At 43.0% G+C, this 20,991-nt stretch overlaps 3 protein-coding genes across 3 annotated transcripts in view; 1 reads left to right on the forward strand and 2 right to left on the reverse strand.

The window, feature by feature from the left end:
• The window catches only part of LOC144246092 (uncharacterized), a 3,399-nt gene extending 2,902 nt beyond the window's left edge, over positions 1-497 (reverse strand). Inside the window, exon 1 of the mRNA XM_077782527.1 lies at positions 468-497. Within this exon, the coding sequence (XP_077638653.1) occupies positions 468-497 (30 nt within the window). The remainder of the gene's footprint in view (positions 1-467) is intronic.
• FZD3 (frizzled class receptor 3) overlaps positions 1-10,985 on the reverse strand; it is a 55,915-nt gene extending 44,930 nt beyond the window's left edge. Inside the window, exons 1-2 of the mRNA XM_077782484.1 lie at positions 10,872-10,985; positions 5,196-5,668 (exon numbers count right to left, since the gene is read on the reverse strand). Coding sequence (XP_077638610.1) covers positions 5,196-5,384 — 189 coding nt within the window. The 5' untranslated portion in view covers positions 5,385-5,668; positions 10,872-10,985. The remainder of the gene's footprint in view (positions 1-5,195; positions 5,669-10,871) is intronic.
• A 151-nt stretch (positions 10,986-11,136) lies between these two features.
• Positions 11,137-20,991, forward strand: part of FBXO16 (F-box protein 16) — a 49,929-nt gene continuing 40,074 nt past the window's right edge. The window contains exons 1-2 of the mRNA XM_077781773.1: positions 11,137-11,269; positions 15,792-15,898. Coding sequence (XP_077637899.1) covers positions 11,137-11,269; positions 15,792-15,898 — 240 coding nt within the window. The remainder of the gene's footprint in view (positions 11,270-15,791; positions 15,899-20,991) is intronic.

Consider the following 20,991-nt stretch of genomic DNA (forward strand, 5'->3'; position numbering starts at 1 on the left):
CAATAATTCTCGTTTTTGCTTCACCTCTGCTCTGTTTTATTGCACATTTTTCAGTACAAACCAGCTGAATTTCTTTTTTTTTTTTTTTTTAATCAGGAATTGCTGTGAAAAAGAGGTTCTGGAAACCTCTTTACACAAAAATGAATCCCCCTGATTCTGTTTCTACATTATTTTATGTTCACAGCAACCAGGGAGGGGACTTGGAGGCCAGAGATGTTCCCAGAAAATCCACAATGCAACGTGAATATTTCACAGCCCAGCATCTGAGTGCTCCACAATGAAATAACACCTAAAAAGCCAAATAATAAAAATATTCCCTCTTTTTAAATCTACATTAAAGTGTAATCTAAGTTAACGCAAGGAATGGGAACATATTTATGAAAAGCTGTGGGTTTTCAGTCCTTTTTTTGCTTCCCAAAGCTCAGAATTGAGAGAATTGAATCTTGATGAAAATTTGTTTTCCTCACAGCATTCACCTTCACTCGGAAGTGGCCCATGATCCCTCCCCAGCCTGGAATTACCGCCTTAAAAGCTGATTTTTTTTGGCAAAAAGGGAGTGTTAAACACACCCACGCATGAATGGCTTTGGTGTGAACTGCAGCCTTTTGTGCCAGGTAATTTCTGCTTTTAAATCGAGTTTTTGCACCGCAGAAACCACGCTGAGCCCTCCTCAGTTCCCCCCTTTTCCACGGCAAAAAGCTCCCACAAAAATCGGGATAATTGCACCAGGATCGTTCTGGCTACACGGAATTATTCCTTTCAGCAAATGGGTTTTAAATAAAAATTATGTTTCTGACAGTTGGCTGAAAGCAACGAAAAGGCTGAAAAAATGAGCAGGATGTTGGCTGTTATCGGGGGAAAAATGGGATTTTAAATCATTAATGGTGTGATGTGCCCTGGACAAGGTGGGGAAAAAAAAAAAAAAAGGGAGAGGGGAAGGGAATTTAAATTATCCCAGGAATGAAGGAGCAGAATTGCAGGAAGGAGAGGCAGCACTTGGAGAAGGACACTGCAGGGAGAGCAGGAAGGATTCCATCCGGAGAGGGAAAAACTGAGTCTCCCAAAACCTCAGCAGGGTTTGGCAACAGCACAGTCAGAGGGGAACTGAAGGAAAGCAGGGAAAAAAATGGTTAAAATAGGTTGGGAATAAATAAATAAATGAAATTCCTGAGCTGCAGCATGGTTTGGGTGGAAGGGCCCTTAAATCCCATCCCGGTCCAGCCCCTCCTGGGACACTCCGGAGCCTCTGGGAATTCTGCAACAAAATTCACTAATTTCGCTCCAGTTCACAACAAAATTCACTCCTTTTGTTCTATTTCACCAAAAAATTCAGTCCTTTTGCTTGATTTCACCACAAAATTCAGTCCTTTTGCTCGATTTCACCAGAAAATTCACCCCTTTTGCTCTGTTTTGCAATGAAAATCACTAATTTAGCTCGATTTCACCAGAAAATTCACTCCTTTTCCTCTGTTTTACAATAAAATTCACCCATTGTGCTCAATTTCACAACAAAATTTACTCCTTTTGCTCTGTTTTGCAATAAAAATCACTAATTTCGCTCTATTCCACCACAAAATTCACCCCTTTTGCTCTGTTTTGCAATGAAAATCACTAATTTCACTCTATTTCACCACAAAATTCACCCCTTTTGCTCAATTTCACCACAAAATTCACTTCTTTTCCTCTGTTTTACAATAAAATTCACCCATTGTGCTCAATTTCACCAGAAAATTTACTCCTTTTGCTCTGTTTTGCAATGAAAATCACTAATTTCACTCTATTTCACCAGAAAATTCACCCCTTTTGCTCGATTTCACCACAAAATTCACTCCTTTTGCTCTGTTTTGCAATGAAAATCACTAATTTCACTCTATTTCACCACAAAATTCACTCCTTTTGCTCTGTTTTGCAATAAAAATCACTCATTTCACTCTATTTCACAAAAAATTCACTCCTTTTGCTCGCTTGCACTAAAAAATCACTCCTTTTGCTCGATTTCACAACAAAATTTACTCCTTTTGCTCTGTTTTACAATAAAAATCACTGATTTGGCTCTATTTCACCACAAAATTCACTCTTTTTCCTGTTTTACAATAAAATTCATTCATTTTCCTCAATTTCACCACAAAATTCACTCCTTTTGCTCAATTTCACCATGAAATTCACCCCTTTTGCTCCGTTTTACAATAGAAATCACTAATTTTGCTCTATTTCACCACAAAAATCACTCATTTTCCTTGATTTCACCACAAAATTCACCCCTTTTGCTCTGTTTTACAATAAAAATCACTCATTTTGCTTGATTTCACCACAAAATTCACTCCTTTTCCTGTTTTACAATAAAATTCACTCACTTTGCTTGATTTCACCACAAAATTCACTCCTTTTCCTGTTTTACAATAAAAATCACTCATTTTGCTTGATTTCACCACAAAATTCACCCCTTTTGCTCTGTTTTACAATAAAAATCACTCATTTTGCTTGATTTCACCACAAAATTCACCCCTTTTGCTCTGTTTTACAATAAAAATCACTAATTTCGCTCTATTTCACCACAAAATTCACTCCTCTTGCTCTGTTTCACAACAAAATTCCAAAATTCACTCATTTTTCTTGATTTCTCCCCAAAATTCACTCATTTTTCTTGATTTCTCCCCAAAATTCACTCCTTTTGCTTCATGTCCAGGATAATCAGAACCTGCAGACCCAAAGGAGCTCCTGCAATCCAAGGCCTCAGTTTCTCCAAAGAAATTTTTTGGGAAAGAACCTCAATTTTTAAAAACATTAAAAAACATTTAACCCCAAACCCTTCTACACACAAACCACACAAAGCCAAAGCTTTCTATTATTCGACAAGAACAATGAAATTCAGGTTTTGTGCTGTCAGGAAGAGCATTCCAAGATGAAAAAACAACATTATTCTTTCATTTCTCCCAGATTTACCCACAAAGTACTTTAAAAAATACAAATCAAACCTGCACAAACCCCTCATGGAATTGTGCACAGGTTCAGAGCAAGAACTTGATTAATATTCTGAATTTTCATTCATTTTGGTCTTATCGAAGAATACCTTAAAATTCTGAATTTCCTTTGTTTTTTTAGTTTTATCACAGAATATCTTAATATTCTGAATTTCCATTCTTTTTAGTCCTATCAAAGAATACCTTAATATTCTGGATTTCCTTTTAGTTTTATCACAGAATACTTTAATATTCTGAATTTCCATTCTTTTCAGTCCTATCAAAGAATACCTTAATATTCTGGATTTCCTTTTAGTTTTATCACAGAATACTTTAATATTCTGAATTTCCATTATTTTTAGTCCTATCAAAGAATACCTTAATATTCTGGATTTCCATTCATTTTAATCCTATCAAAGAATACCTTAATATTCTGAATTTCCTTTTTTTTTTTTTGTTTTATCACAGAATACTTTAACACTCTGAATTTCCATTCATTTTAGTCTTACCACATCATATCTTAATATTCCGAATTTCCATTATTTTTAGCCCTATCAAAGAATATCTTAATATTCTGAATTTCCATTCATTTTAGTCTTACCACAGAATATCTTAGTATTTTGAATTTCCATTATTTTTAGTCCTATCAAAGAATACCTTAATATTCTGAATTTCCTTTTTTTGTAGTTTTATCACAGAATACTTTAATATTCTGAATTTCCATTCTTTTTTCTCTCATCACAGAAATCTTAATATTCTGAATTTCCTTTTTTTTTTTAGTTTTATCATAGAATACCTTAATATTCTGAATTTCCATTCTTTTTAGTCTCATCACAGAACACCAAATGAGGAAACTCCTTGAGTAGGATGGAAAATTGACTGGAAAAGTCTTGTTTAAATCAGACTTTGGGTATTTAAAATAAGCATTCCCCACTCAGTGATATTCAATTAGACAGCACCTGTAGTAATGGAATATTTTGACTATTAAAATATGATATTTGGGGTTATATTTGAATTATTCATCACCTTAATTTTTTTTTCCTTCTCCTTTTGGATTCTGTTATCAATTATTGGTGAAATCATTGACATTATTATTATTATTATTAAAGGCCGAAATTCAATCTATTGGTGAAATCATTGACATTATTATTATTAAAGGCCAAAATTCAATATATTGGTGAAATCATTGACATTATTATTATTATTAAAGGCCGAAATTCAATATATAAAGACACATTTATGAAAATAACAAATATATATTATTATTATTCTGTTTTTACTGGTGAAACCACTGACATTATTATTAAAGGCCGAAATTCAATCTATTGGTGAAATCATTGACATTATTATTATCAAAGGCCGAAATTCAATCTATTGGTGAAATCATTGACATTATTATTATTATTAAAGGCCGAAATTCAATATATTGGTGAAACCATTGTCATTATTATTATTATTAAAGGCCGAAATTCAATCTATTGGTGAAACCATTGACATTATTATTAAAGGCCGAAATTCAATCTATTGGTGAAATCATTGACATTATTATTATTATTATTATTATCAAAGGCCGAAATTCAATCTATTGGTGAAATCATTGACATTATTATTATTATTAAAGGCCGAAATTCAATCTATTGGTGACATCATTGACATTATTATTATTATTAAAGGCCGAAATTCAATCTATTGGTGACATCATTGACATTATTATTATGATTAAAGGCCGAAATTCAATCTATTGGTGACATCATTGACATTATCATTATTAAAGGCCAAAATTCAATCTATTGGTGAAATCATTGACATTATTATTATTAAAGGCCGAAATTCAATCTATTGGTGAAATCATTGACATTATTATTATGATTAAAGGCCAAAATTCAATATATAAAGACACATTTATGAAAATAACAAATATATATTATTATTATTCTGTTTTTACTGGTGAAATCATTGACATTATCATTATTAAAGGCCGAAATTCAATCTATTGGTGAAATCATTGACATTATTATTATCAAAGGCCGAAATTCAATCTATTGGTGAAATCATTGACATTATTATTATCAAAGGCCGAAATTCAATCTATTGGTGAAATCATTGACATTATTATCATTATTAAAGGCCGAAATTCAATATATAAAGACGTATTTAAGAAAATAACAAATACATATTAACAAGAACAGATTACAAGGGAATAGTAATGAAAATAAATCAATTTTTACGGTTTACCTCCATGGCCAGAGCCGCAGTGTGCTGGTCGTAGTGGTTGAGGAGGTTGGGCATGAAGGTGGAGTTGTAGGGCAGGTCCTGGCACATCCTGAGGACGATGGGCTCGCAGGAGAAGAGGCTGTGCCCCGCTGTGGGGGTCACGCAGCCCCCCAAAATCCAGAGGCAGCAGAGCAGCCAGCCCACAGCCATCCTTCCCCCCCGGAGGCTCCTCACGGATCCCAAATTTTCACCACAATTCCGTCAGCCTTCGCTCCAGGCTCCTCCCAGCTGGAAGAGTTTCTGTGTTCAGCATCCTCAGCTCGGTCCAGGCAGGTTCCAGGTGGAATTTTTCTCTTTTTTTGCCCCTTCTCAGTCCTCTGGTGTGAATTAAATCTTGAGTTTTCACCCACATTCCCACACTGTGGAGCCCATGGTGACAGGGCAGCGCTCCAGGGGTTTCCTGAGTTTTTCTTTCTTTTTTTCTCCTGGAAAACCTGGAGCACAAAAGACAGCAGAGAGAACACACTGAGATACCTGGGAATCCATGAAAATATTTTATATTTTACCTCTCAGCTCCTCAGCTGGCAGACAAACTGCTTCAAGTTTTCCTACGAGGTCCTTCTGCAGGTTTTAATCCTGATTTTTTTTTTTTTAATTTCTGGAGGAATTGAACGGAAGGCAGAAAAATCCAACGGGAGAAAAGCACCCAAAAAATGGTGAAAAGGTGGGGGTCAGAGCGATTAGGATATTTTTAGCAAGGCCCACAGTGAAACCAGGCTGTTTGTGACTCACTCACACCGACAGCATCTCGGTGCTCCTGAGGAATAATTATAAAACAAAAACACAAATCCAGTCACCAGCACCACCAACCCCACAAGTCCCAGCTCGCCCCACTGGCCTGCCCAGGGAGGTTTGGCTAGCTGGGCTCACATGTGGCATTTTAATCTGCTTTTTTTTCTTTGGTGGCGTTGTTGTGCCAAACCCGTTTTAATTGCACACGTCCATGCTCCTCTCCATTCGCAGAGCCCCAAGAGTGCAAAAAAAAAAAAAGCACATTTTTAACAATCATTTTGTCTTGCAACGGTAAAACTTGCAAAATCCAGTCTCTAAGTAGATGCTTTAAAGTGAATTATTGTTAAGGAAGTAACAGAAATTTAGAAAACCCCAAATATTCCATCAGGATTCCCAAAAGCAAGCAACCACAGATCTGAACAGATTCCCAATCTTGAGAGAACAGAGTTTTTCCTTGGAAAAAGTTTTTCCTTTCTGCCTGTAGTGAGAGATAGGAAGAATTTAATTTCCAGACATGCTTATTTTTATTTACACAGGCCCATTTTATGGTCAGAAAAACAAAGGTTTTAAACCCTCAGTGCAGTTTGTGGGTTGGACTGGATAATTTCGTGGGGTTCCTTCCAACCTAAACAATTCTGGGCTTTTCTGTGAGCTGGGAAAGGGTTTGGCTGGAGCTTTTTGGAGACAGGCTGGTTAAAAACAAACATGCAAAAAGGAGGGGAAAGAATAAAAAAAAGACCAAGCTGCTAAAGATAACCACGTTAAATTCAGTTTATTGACAGATTTGCTTCTTCCTCTCACAGGGGAAGTCGTGGCTGAGGCAGCACTGAAATAAGGGAGAAAATAGAAATTGGAGAAGCTCCAAAGACAGGAAAAACAAACCATGAGCCAAAAAAAAAAAAAAATAAGGAAAAAGAGAACTACCTACACACCTGGAGTGGTAGAACAGAGCTCAAATCTCAGCTCCTGTTCTGAAGGAAATGGTGCTGGGAGGAGTCAGCACATGGAGTTTAAAGAGATCCAAACCAAGCAGAACATTTAACAAATGTTCTGTGCAACCAGCCCTGGTTTTAGGCCAGTTTCAAGATGATGTGAGCTTGAAAAGTTGTGTCCCTGTGAGTGAAAAAATGTAATTTTTCAGGTGGATTATACAGCAATTTGGCAGCTCTGGGAAGAAAGGAGGAGCTGAACTTCCCCACCTGCCCAGGGAGCATCACCAGCCTGGAGCTTTCCTGACATCCCCAAGTCCTGAGCAGGAGTTACAGGCAGATAAAAGCAATTCCTGCTCTGTTTTGGGAAGTTCCCTGGCAGAAAGTTTGGGAAGAAGTGGCCCCTTCCAACCCAAACCAGTGTGTGATCCCATGTGGGACAAGGGGCTTGATCGCCCTTGGAATCCATTCCCTTGGGTTTAACAACAGCTCCCCAAAATTCAAAAGAAAATTTAAAAAAAGCTTTTTGAGTTTGTTGGCATCTCTAGAACCCTGGAATCACAATTTCACTGTTTTCCTTTCGTTTCTCCTCAATTAACTCCAAAGGATTCTATTCTCTAGTTTGAGGGAGGTCACCTTGCAGAGTGGATGAGCAAGGGAATTTTTTTATTGCTCACTCTAATTGAGGTGTGATCACAGTGATCTGTAAAAAAACCTTCCCAAAAAAGGTTCAGAAGCAACCTAAAATGAACTGTGCTCGCACCACTTAAAGTCTGCACCACAAAAACTGGGCAAATCCAGGTCAGGATGTGGAGTTTTGGGAAAAAGTCCAAGAATGCTCCATGGAATTCATATTAATGACACACAAAACAGCAGGATCCAAACACATCCACCTCTCCTCTGCCTTCCCCACAAGAAATCATGCAAAAACAAAGATTCAATGAGCTACAAAGGAAAAAAAAAAAGTTTTAACTATGCAAAAAGCAGAAAAAAATATCATATTTAAGATAACCATTTGAGTATCATAAATAAAATTAAGGATGTATTAGGAGGAGGGGAAGTGCAGCAAAATGGACAACCTGGCCCTGGGAAAACTGAAATAATTCCGGGTGAAAAGAAGCAAAAAGAGAAGGATTCCATTGCGAAAGGAGCCACAGCAGCCCGTGGGTGATGCGTTAATTGGTGCTGTAATCAGCAACCCTCAGTGTCAGGAGAGCTCCTCGCCACAGATCCAGTTTGTGCACTCTTTGTTAAGCCTCTGCAGAGGAGATTTTGTGGTTATTTTTGTATGTACAGAAAAACAAAACACTTTCGACGACACCAGGGATGAAAGGAGGAGAGGAGGCCTCCCCTGCCACCACTGGAAATGAAACGCAGGCAAAAGGAGCAGTTTGTTCCTGTGGTTGTGGATTTTTACATTATTTATCAGCAGGAGAAGCCCATCCCATTCTTGCTGGAAAGGATTAATTAAGACATGCACATACAATTATTATAAAGAGTGAAAATCATGAGGAGAAAGGGTTGATTCCCACAAGGAGTTGTTTTTTTTTCCCCAAAAACTAAATTTCCAAGGCCCTCAGGGAGCAATCAGGAAAAAGAAAAGCTCATCAGGCTTTAGAATGAAAGGATGGGATTAATTCCCCATTCCCAGAGAAATGGGGAGATAAAACAACAAACCAGAGGAAAATGTCCTCTCAGCCATTCCCCACCCAATTCCGACCCTGGAGAAAGGAGAGGAACTCATTCATTGCACTTCCCCAACCCTTTCCCACCCACAAAAGGAGAAGAAATTAATTCTCCCAACTCCATTCTAATGAATTACTCAGTGGGAAAGCAGCCCCAGCGCTGTTCCGCTCCTGCACCACACCATAATCCCCCACATCCCTTATTTCAAGGAGGAGCACAGAGGGAGGATGGAAAGGCAGAAACAACCCAATCCTTTTCCAGGAAGGAATCCATGCAAAGGCAGAAACAACCCAAGCGTTTTCAGGTTTGTCACGGAATCCATGGAAAGGCAGAAACAACCCCAATCCTTTTCCATGTTTGTCACGGAATCCATGCAAAGGCAGAAACAACCCAGTCCTTTCCCATGTTTGTCACGGAATCCATAGAAATGCAGAAGCAACCCCAATCCTTTCCCATGTTTGTCACGGAATCCATAGAAATGCAGAAGCAACCCCAGTCCTTTCCCATGTTTGTCACGGAATCCATAGAAATGCAGAAGCAACCCCAATCCTTTCCCATGTTTGTCACAGAATCCATGGAAAGGCAGAAACAACCCAATCCTTTCCCATGTTTGTCACGGAATCCATGGAAAGGCAGAAACAACCCCAATCCTTTCCCATGTTTGTCACGGAATCCATGGAAAGGCAGAAACAACCCAATCCTTTTCCAGAAAGGAATCCATGGAAAGGCAGAAACAACCCAATCCTTTTCCAGAAAGGAATCCATAAAAATGCAGAAACAACCCCAATCCTTTCCCATGTTTGTCACGGGATCGTGGAATAGCTCCTCTAACCCCAAACCCCGCAGCACGGGCAGGGATGGAGGGACAGGTTTGTCACGGCGTGCCCGGAGAAATCCGGCGAGCGCAGGGACAGCGCCGGCACTCCCGAGCCCTCAGCAAAGAGCGGCGAGGCTCCGGCACCCCCGAATCTTCAGCACAGAGCCGCGAGGCACCCCCGAATCTTCAGCAAAGAGCGGTGAGGCTCCGCCATCCCCCGAGCCCTCAGCGAGGCTCCGGCACCCCCGAACCCTCAGCGAGGCTCCGGCACCCCCGAGCCCTCAGCAGAGAGCCGTGAGGATCCGGCTCCCCCGAATCTTCGGCAAAGAGCCGTGAGACTCCGGTATCACCGAATCTTCAGCAAAGAGCCGTGAGACTCCGGTATCACCGAATCTTCAGCAAAGAGCCGTGAGACTCCGGTATCACCGAATCTTCAGCAAAGAGCCGTGAGGCTCCGGCACCCCCGAGCCCTCAGGGAGGCTCCGGTACCCCCGAGCCCTCAGCAAAGAGCCGTGAGGCTCCGGCTCCCCCGAATCTTCAGCACAGAGCCGTGAGGCTCCCCCGAATCTTCAGCACAGAGCCGTGAGGCTCCCCCGAATCTTCAGCAAAGAGCCGTGAGGCTCCGGCACCCCCGAGCCCTCAGCACAGAGCGGTGAGGCTCCGGCACCCCCCGAATCTTCAGCAAAGAGCGGCGAGGCTCCGGCACCCCCGAGCCCTCAGTGAGGGGCGGTGAGGCTCCGGTATCACCGAGCCCTCAGCGAGGCTCTGGCACTCCCGAGCCCTCAGCAAAGAGCGGTGAGGCTCCGCCATCCCCCGAACCCTCAGGGAGACTCCGCCATCCCCCGAGCCCTCAGTGAGGCTCCGCCATCCCCCAGCCCTCAGCACAGGGCGACGAGGCTCCGGTACCCCCCAGCCCTCAGCGAGGCTCCGGCACCCCCGAGCCCTCAGCAAAGAGCGGTGAGGCTCCGGTATCACCGAGCCCTCAGGGAGGCTCCGGCACCCCCGAGCCCTCAGCAAAGAGCGGTGAGGCTCCGCCATGCCCGGAGCCCTCAGCACAGGGCGACGAGGCTCCGACACCCCCGAGCCCTCAGTGAGGGGCGGTGAGGCTCCGCCATACCCCCGAGCCCTCAGTAAGGCTCCGGTATCACCGAGCCCTCAGCGAGGCTCCGCCATCCCCCAGCCCTCAGTGAGGGGCGGTGAGGCTCCGCCATCCCCCGAGCCCCCAGCAAAGGGCGGTGAGGCTCCCGCATTCCCTCCCGGGGCCGCCGCGCCGCCCTACGGCACGGGGAGCCCTCAGCGCCAGCATCCCCTCACGGGGAGCGGGTCCGGCCCGTTCCCGGCGCTCAGGGCCGGCATCCCCCCGGCTGCGCTGCCGGCCGCAGGGCGCTGCGTGGCCCCGCCGTGTCCCCGTTACCTCCCCGGCCCCGCCGTGTCCCCGCTACCTCCCCGGCCCCGCCGTGTCCCCGTTATTACCTGCCCGGCCCCGCCGTGTCCCCGTTATTACCGGCGCGGCTCCCGCCGCCCTCACGCTCCTGCGCGCGCTCCTCGGGCGGCGGCGCCCGGCCACGCCCCTCGCGAGGCCACGCCCCCGCGCCACCTCGCCCCGCCCACTCCTCACCACCCAGCCAATCAGAGCGCGCCGGGCTGGTTGCTAGGTAGATCGGAGCCCCCGGCCGCTCTAACCCCGCTGGGGGGGCTCTGATTGGCTGGAGTCCCCCGGCGTTGCCATAGCGACAGGATGCGGACGGGCGGGAGCAGGAGGCGGGAGCTGATTGGCTGGCGCCGGGGGTTGCCATGGCGACGGGATGCGGAAGTGGGGGGGGGAGGAGGAAGAGGAGGAGGAGGCGGCGTCCGCAGGCGGGAGGAGGAAGGTGAGGGGACACGGGGGGACACGGGGGGACACGGGGGGACACGGGGGGACACGGGGGGAGGCGGTGTGGCCGCGAAGCGGCACGGGCGGACGCATCTCCGGGGACACCGGGGGTGTGGAGCGTCGTCCCGGGGGCAGAACGGCGGCGGGGGTGCCGAATGCGCTGGGAGGTGGCACAAGCTCCGTGCGGAAGGCGGAGGGGATGAGGGGCTCGGGGTGCCGGGAGGAAGGTCGGGAACCGGCGGTGGAAGGACATTGAGGGGCTGGAGCGTGTCCAGGGAAGGGAACGGAGCTGGGGAAGGGGCTGGAGCACCAGGAGGGGCTGAGGGAGCTGGAAAGGGGCTCAGCCTGGAGAAAAGGAGGCTCAGGGGGAATTTCTGGCTCTGCACAACTCCTGACAGGAGGGGACAGGCGGGGTGGGGTCAGGCTCTGCTCCGGGGAACAGGGACAGGAGGAGAGGGAACAGCCCCCAGCCGTGCCAGGGCACGCTCAGCTCGGATATTTGGGTGGCCAAGCGTTGGAGCAGCTTGGAATCCTTCCCCATCCCTGGAAATGTCCCAAAGCACGAGGATGTGGCGCTTGGGGACGTGGATCGCTTTGTGGTTTCGGTCGCTGACCGCGGCGGGTTTCCCCAGCCTGAACAATCCCCGGTCCCAGCGATGTCCCCAGTGCTGCGGGATCGTGCGACCAAAAATCTCAGGGAATGCTTGGAAAACACGCTGGAATCCTTGGGAAAATCCCAGCCTGGCTGGATTCTTGATTCTTGACTATTGATTATTGATTATTGATTATTGATTATTGATTATTGATTTTAAATTATTGATTATTGATTTCAGCCCCAGGCCCTTCCCCATCCACCCTCTGCCCTGCCGGTTCTTCCTGCTGCTGCTTAACTCCTTTCTCCCATCGCTGCGCTCTTTATTCTGATATTACAATTTCCAATTAAAATTACTCTCCTCCTCCTTTAACTTGAGCTTGATTCCTCAAGTTAAATTCCAAAATCGGTTAAATCCTAAAATTTTTTAAAGTTTATTCCCAGCCGAACTCCTCTACTGCCACGTGGATTGATGGGCTCCGTGCGCCACAAGGGTTTCATTTCTGCAGAGACGCTGTCAAAAACCATGAAAATGATAATAAAATGATCAGCATAAACTAGATTTCTGCTAGAAATAATAAATTTAAGCAGAGATTAACCCAGCTAAAGGAAATTATTCCAACGCCCCTGGTTAATGGGATGTGCTCTTTATGGATATACCTGCCACCTGCTCCTACATTTCATTTTTTTTTTACAATGAAAATTGATTTTTGGAATTTTTTTTTGGCGTTTTGTTTCGATATCTTTTCCTCTTTGGGCGAGGAACCAACATTTTCCTGATGTTTATTTGTTAACTTCCCCTCCTGCCTCTTTGCTGCTGGAATATTTTGGGATCACCTGAGCCCAATTCCATCAAATTCCTGTTGGGAAGAAGGAGCTGGAGCAATCTGTGCGACGTTATTTTGGGCAGCCGGCTGCTCAGAATTCCAGCTGCTTTTCCATGGATAAAAAGGTGGAAATTGGTGATTTTTAAATTTTTTTTTCCCAACCAAACCATTCCAGGAATGAGCTCCTAAGCGAGCCCCAGCTTTGAGGAATTTCACGGAATTCTCAAATATCCGCCCCAATCCAGGCAGTTCCGTGCCTTGTGCAGCTTTATGGAATTATTGTGGAATTATTATGGAATTATTGTGGAATTATTGTGGAATAATTGTGGAATTATTATGGAATTATTGTGGAATTATTATGGAATAATAATAATAATAATAATAATAATAATAATGGGGTCCTGCACATGGAGACAAAGATCCAGGCCTGCCCCGCCACTTCTCCTCCAGAGGAGGTTTCAGGCTTTTCCCAAATCCTGAATTTTCAGAAACACTTTTCCCAAATCTTGAAGGTTTTCTCCCCAAATCCTGAATTTTCAGACACATTTTTCCCAAATCCTAAAGGTTTCAGACACGTTTTTCCCAAATCCTGAAGTTTCCGACAGACTTTTCCCAAATTCCCAGTTTCAGAATTTTCCCAGATCCTGAATTTTCTGACTTTTCCAGATCCTGAACTTTCAGAAACACTTTTCCCAAATCCTGAAGGTTTTTTCCCAAATCCTGAATTTTCAGACACATTTTTCCCAAATCCTGAAGATTCAGACAGAATTTTCCCAAATCCCAGTTTCAGAATTTTCCCAGATTCTGAATTTTCAGATTTTTCCAGATCCTGAATTTTCAGACAGACTTTTCCCAAATCCTGAAGGTTTCAGACTTTTCCCAAATTCTGAATTTTCAGACTCATTTTTCCCAAATCCTGAAGGTTTCAGACAGACTTTTCCCAGATCCTGAAGTTTCACATTTTTCCCAAATCCTGAATTTTCACACAGATTTTCCCAGATCTGAAGTTCCAGACAGAATTCCCAGATTCTGAATTTTCAGTCACATTTTCCCCAAATCCTGAATTTTCAGTCACAATTTTCCCAAATCCTAGTTTCAGACTTTTCCCAAATCCTGAATTTTCAGACACGTTTTTCCCAAATCCTGAAGTTCCAGACAGAATTCCCAGATCCTGAATTTTCAGACACTTTTTTCCCAAATCCTGAACTTTCAGACACACTTTTCCCAAATCCTGAATTTTCAGACTTTTCCCAAATCCTGAATTTTCAGACACGTTTTTCCCAAATCTTGACCTTTCAGACAGACTTTTCCCAATCCCTGAATTTTCTGACAGACTTTTCCACATCCTGAAGATTTGGAAAAATCCCTTTTTCCTGCAAAAATCAAGGAGTTTTAAGGGTGGAAAAATCCTTTTTAGTGCAAAAATAATGGAATTTTAAGGGTGAAAAAATTGAAGACCTGCTTAATAATTAATTATTTCTTAATTATTTCTTAATTATTTCAATTATTTCTTAGTGCACAAAGGTTCCAGTGGGAAATCCCAGAATTCCAGGATGTTTTGGGGTTGGAAAAGAATTTCCCGCTGGTTCTTGAGCAATTCCAGGATTTTAATTTCATGGATGTTGCAGCTACACGAAATCACAAAAAAGCCTCACCCCACTTTAATTTTGAATTATTTCTCCATTTTTTGCCATTTATTTCCTCGTTAATTTTTTATTTCCCCATAAAAACCAAGGAACGGCACCGGGATAACGCTCACGTTTATTCTGTTAAATCATTAAATTCCGGTTAAAATCTTGTTTTTCCGCCCTAAAAAAAATGAGCTGTGGAACCATTGGATTCCTTAAAAATATATTACAATTATTTTTAAAAAAAATGCTGTGAAATCATTGGATTCTCTCTTAAAATTCTATTTTTTTCCATGAAAATGAAGGAATGGCACAGGGATAATTCCCATCTTTCTTCCATTGGATTCCTTCTTAAAATTCTATTTTTTCCCATAAAAACGAAGGAATGGCACAGGGATAATTCCCACCTTTGTTCCATTGGATCCCTCCTTAAAATTTTGGTTTTTCCCATAAAAATGAAGGAACGGCACAGGGATAACGCCCACCTTTGTTCCATTGGATCCCTTGTTAAAATTAAAAATTTTCCCATAAAAATGAAGGAACGGCACAGGGATAACGCCCACCTTTGTTCCATTGGATCCCTTGTTAAAATTAAAGATTTTTCCATGAAAATGAAGGAACGGCACAGGGATAAATTCCACCTTTGTTCCATTGGATCCCTCATTAAAATTTTATTTTTTCCCATAAAAATGAAGGAACGGCACAGGGATAATTCCCACCTTTGTTCCATTGGATTCCTTCTTAAAATTAAAAATTTTTCCATGAAAAAGAAGGAACGGCACAGGGATAAATTCCACCTTTGTTCCATTGGATCCCTCATTAAAATTCTATTTTTTCCCATAAAAACGAAGGAACGGCACAGGGATAAATTCCATCTTTCTTCCATTGGATCCCTCCTTAAAATTCTGGTTTTTCCCATAAAAATGAAGGAACGGCACAGGGATAAATTCCACCTTTATTCCATTGGATCCCTCATTAAAATTCTATTTTTCCCATAAAAATGAAGGAATGGCACAGGGATAAATTCCACCTCTTCCATTGGATCCCTCATTAAAATTCTGATTTTTCCCATAAAAATGAAGGAACGGCACAGGGATAAATTCCACCTCTTCCATTGGATCTCTCATTAAAATTCTGGTTTTTCCCATAAAAACGAAGGAACGGCACAGGGATAAATTCCACCTCTTCCATTGGCTCCCTCATTAAAATTCTATTTTTCCCATAAAAATGAAGGAACAGCACAGGGATAAATTCCACCTTTCTTCCATTTGATCCCTCCTTAAAATTCTATTTTTCCCATAAAAATGAAGGAACAGCACAGGGATAATTCCCACCTTTCTTCCCTTGGCTCCCTCATTAAAATCCCATTTTTCCCCATAAAAACGAAGGAACGGCACTGGGATAATTCCCACCTTTCTTCCATTGGCTCCCTCATTAAAATCCCATTTTTCCCCTTTTTTTCCCCGTTTTCAGCCGCCCTGCCCATGGCGTTCGCGCCTCCCAAAATTCCGGACGGATCCGCGCTCCGGCTCCGCCTCAGCTCCTGGACCCCCCTCAACCACCAGCGCATCAACCACAAGGCAAGTTTCCCAAAAAAAACCCCAAAATTTGGGAATTTGGGAATTCCGGAGCTCCCGGAAATCCTCCAGGATTTGTTCCCTCGCCATCGGTTCGGAGCAGCCTCGAAATCCCAAATTTCCCCAATTCCCGAGGCTGGGAAAAATTGAATTTGTTGGGTTTTTTTCCTTATGGAGGTCAAGGAAAATGGAATGAGGAGATACAGATTTGAAAAATATAAAAATATATATATATATATATAAAATAAAATCTATATAAAATTTTCATGATGTATAAATATACATAAAGTTAACCTCAAAAGATGGAAAATTCTGATTTACCGATTTAAAGCAAACAAGTGTTTGAGTTAAATACCAACTATTTAAACTAGTTAAATACCAGCTATTTTGCCAAATAATTTGGTTTTTTTTTAAAAAAAATTGGGTTTATTTTTGCTGAAAGTCACAAAATTCTCCTTTTTTTTTTGCACCAAAAGCCTCCAGTTTCACCCCAGATTGTGAGTCCAAGGTGGTCATGGGAAATGGAATTTTGTTCCCTGTTAAAAGTATGGAGATACATTATATTTTTTTTATATATATAATATATATTATATATTTTATATATATTTTATATAGTATATATAATATATTATATATGTAATATATAATATATGTTTACATATATTATATATAAAAATATATATTATATATTATATATTATATATTATATATTATATATTACATATTACATATTATATATACTATATCTATATTATATCTTTCTAATTATATCTATTTATAAATATATAAAAATTCTAAAATAAAAAATATTTTAAAATCTAAAATCTAAAATAAATCTAAAATAAAACTAAAATCCATATTAAATCTTCATGATGTATAAATATACATAAAATCTAGCATCAAGATATGGAAAATTCTGATTTACCTATTTAAAGCAAACAAGTGTTTGATTTAAATAATGCTATTTTGCCAAATAATTTGCTCTTTAAAAAAAAAAATTTGGTTTATTTTGTTCCCTGTTAAAAGTATGGAGATATATATATATATATATATATTTATTTATTTATTTATTTATTTATTATATATGTATACATATATTTATATATTTTTATAAAGATATTAAAATTCTAAAATAAAAAATATTTTAAAATCGAAAATCTTAAGGTGGTCATGAAAAATGGAATACGAACTTGGAGCTTTTGTTCCCTGTTGGAAATATGGAGGTATCAGATACACAAACTCCTCGCGATGTATAAATATATATAAAATATATTATTTTTTACTTTAAAAAATTAAAATAAAAGTAAAAAATCTCATAGATGGAATTTATGGATGGAATTTATAGACGGAATTTATAGATGGAATTTATAGATGGGATATGTAGATGGGATTTATGGATGGAATTTATGGATGGAATTCATAGACGGAATTTATGGATGGAATTTATGGATGGAATTCATAGATGGAATTTATAGATGGAATTTATGGATGGAATTCATAGGTGGAATTTATGGATGGAATTTATGGATGGAATTTATGGATGGAATTCATAGAGGAATTATGGATGGAATTTATGGATGGAATTCATAGGTGGAATTTATAGATGGAATTTATGGATGGAATTTATGGATGGAATTCATAGATGGAATTTATGGATGGAATTCATAGAGGAATTATGGATGGAATTTATGGATGGAAGTCATGGATGGAATTCATAGATGGAATTTATGGATGGAATTTATAGATGGGATTTATGGATGGAATTCATGGATGGAATTTATGGATGGAATTTATGGATGAAATTCATAGATGGAATTTATGGATGGAATTCATAGATTAAATTTATGAGTGGAATTTATAGATGGAATTTATGGATGGAATTCATAGATGGAATTTATGGATGGAATTCATAGAGGAATTATGGATGGAATTTATGGATGGAATTCATAGGTGGAATTTATGGATGAAATTCATAGATGGAATTTATGGATGGAATTCATAGATTAAATTTATGAGTGGAATTTATAGATGGAATTTATGGATGGAATTCATAGATGGAATTTATGGATGGAATTCATAGGTGGAATTTATAGATGGAATTTATGGATGGAATTTATGGATGGAATTCATAGATGGAATTTATAGATGGGATTTATGGATGGAATTCATAGATGGAATTTATGGATGGAATTCATAGAGGAATTATGGATGGAATTCATGGATGGAATTCATGGATGGAATTCATGGATGGAATTTATGGGACACTTCCAGGGATCCAGGAGCAGCCACAGCTCCTCTGGGAATTCCATTCCAGGCCTCACCACCTTCCCAGGGAAGGATTTCGACCCGGCACTTGGCATCTTCTCAGCGGGTTGGGAAGAGACGATCCCGAAGGTCGATCCCATCCCAAACCCTCCTGTGGTTCCCGAAACCCCCTGGATTCAACGTCCCTGGAAGTGTCCAAGGCCTGGTTGGACGCTTGGAGCACCCTGGGGTGGTGGAAGGCGTCGGGGTTGGAACTGGATGAGCTTTAGGGTCCCTTCCCACCCAAAGCGTTCCATGATTCCAGGGTTTGAAGGCAGGATCACCGCCGGGCTCAGGCCAAAGTCAAGGAGGCAGAAGCAGGAAATCCCAAAATCCTTCACGGACACAAAAGCCGGGATGAAATCCCAGATGCTCCAGGGTGGTGCTGAAGGTGAGGAGATGGAGAACCCTGCAGATTCCATCCTGGGAAGGGCTGGAATTCCAGAGAGGATTTGGGCAGGAATTCAGCTCTGAAGCAGAAGAACCTCCAGTGGCATTTGCAGCGAAATCCCAAAATCCTTCACGGCCACAAAAACACGGATGAAACCCCAGATGCTCCAGGGTGGTGCTGCAGGTGAGGAGATGAAGAACCCTGCAGATTCCATCCTGGGAAGGGCTGGAATTCCAAAGAGGATTTGGGCAGGAATTCATCTGAGGTAGAAGAGCCTCCAGTAGCACTTACAGCGAAATCCCAAAATCCTTCACGGCCACAAAAACACGGATGAAATCCCAGATGCTCCAGGGTGGTGGTGTAGGTGAGGAGATGGAGAACCCTGCAGATTCCATCCTGGGAAGGGCTGGAATTCCAGAGAGGATTTGGGCAGGAATTCATCTGAGGCAGAAGAACCTCCAGTGGCACTTACAGCGAAATCCCAAAATCCTTCACGGCCACAAAAGCCGGGATGAAATCCCAGTCAAGGATGGTGCTGAAGGTGAGGAGATGGAGAACCCTGCAGGCTCCATCCTGGGAAGGGCTGGAATTCCGGAGAGGATTTGGGCAGGAATTCATCTGAGACAGAAGAGCCTCCAGTGGCATTTGCAGTGAAATCCCAAAATCATTCATGGCCACAAAAGCTGGGATGAAATCCCAGTCAAGGATGGTGCTGCAGGTGAGGAGATGGAGGAACCTGCAGATTCCATCCTGGGAAGGGCTGGAATTCCAAAGAGGATTTGGGCAGGAATTATCTGAGGCAGAAGAACCTCCAATGGCACTTACAGCGAAATCCCAAAATCCTTCACGGCCACAAAAACATGGATGAAATCCCAGATGCTCCAGGGTGGTGCTGCAGGTGAGGAGATGGAGAACCCTGCAGATTCCATCCTGGGAAGGGCTGGAATTCCGGAGAGGATTTGGGCAGGAATTCAGCTCGGAGGCAGAAGAACCTCCAGTGGAATTTTCAGCGAAGGACGGAGGGATTTTCCAGCCTCTTGAGCATCCTCAAACCCCCCGAAGCCGCGGATGTGGGACAGCAGATCCCAAAATCGTCCCGGAGCGCTCCATGGGCGCAGAGGACATGGGTTTGGTCATTACACCCAATTTGGGCCCTCCTGCTGCTAATTAACCCTGCCAATGCCTGGAGAGGCAGAACTTGGGGACAGCCTCGGCTCGGACGCGTCTCCAAGAACGCCGGAAGCAAATCCGCGTCTGTCTTTGATCAAAGACCACGAACATCTCAGATCTTTGACGATCCATCCTCCCTCGGGGCAAATCCTTTTTCCATGTTCAGCTTGTTGGTTTTTTCCTTTGATTTTTTAACTCCGTTTTTCCAAAATCACCTCCAGCGTTCCTTCGCTCCCAGGTGTCCATCCCGAGGTTTAAAGGAGGTTCTTTGGTGGTGGTGGTGGCGCTTTGAGGTCCGGCTCCCGAGGGATGAAGGTCAGCATCGGGAATCCTCCTCTGGATTTGGACGGGGGTGGTCCTCGGTGGGAGTTGGCGCTGCAGAGCGGCCGGGGAGCGAAGGCGGATCTCGGCGTCCCGTTCCCGAAGGTTCCGCTGAGTTGGGATCGAATCCGTGCGGGATTTCGGGCACCCCGAGTCGGGATGAACGGAATTCGTGACATGGAAGAGGTGGGAAGTTCAGCTTCCAGGGCACCTCCCATCGCGGCGTGGCCAGGAGAGAAGAATTCCCATGGATCCACCTTGGGGGCTTCACCTGGAGAAGGGAAGGATCCAGGGAGAGCTCAGAGCCCTTCCAGGAACTGGGAATGTTCTCCTGGAGAAGAGAAAAATCCTCAGAGCCCTTCCAGGAGCTGGAAATGTTCTCCTGGAGAAGGGAAGGACCCTCAGAGCCCTTCCAGGAGCTGGGAATGTTCTCCTGGAGAAGGGAAGGACCCTCAGAGCCCTTCCAGGAGCTGGGAATGTTCTCCTGGAGAAGGGAAGGACCCTCAGAGCCCTTCCAGGAGCTGGGAATGTTCTCCTGGAGAAGGGAAGGATCCTCAGAGCCCTTCCAGGATCTTTGGATGCTCACCTGGAGAAGAGAAGGATCCAGGGAGAGCTCAGAGCTGGGAATGTTCTCCAGGGGAAGAGAAAAACCCTCAGAGCCCTTCCAGGGGCTGGGAATGTTCTCCTGGAGAAGAGAAGGATCCAGGAACTCCTCAGAGCCCTTCCAGGAGCTGGGAATGTTCTCCTGGAGAAGGGAAGGACCCTCAGAGCTCTTCCAGGGGCTGGGAATGTTCTCCTGGAGAAGGGAAGGACCCTCAGAACCCTTCCAGGAGCTTTGGGTGTTCACCTGGAGAAGAGAAGGCTCCAGGGAGAGCTCAGAGCCCTTCCAGGGCCTAAAGGGGCTCCAGGA

This window comes from Lonchura striata, chromosome 3, assembly GCF_046129695.1.
Source record: "Lonchura striata isolate bLonStr1 chromosome 3, bLonStr1.mat, whole genome shotgun sequence".
In the NCBI taxonomy this organism is placed as follows: Eukaryota; Metazoa; Chordata; class Aves; order Passeriformes; family Estrildidae; genus Lonchura; species Lonchura striata.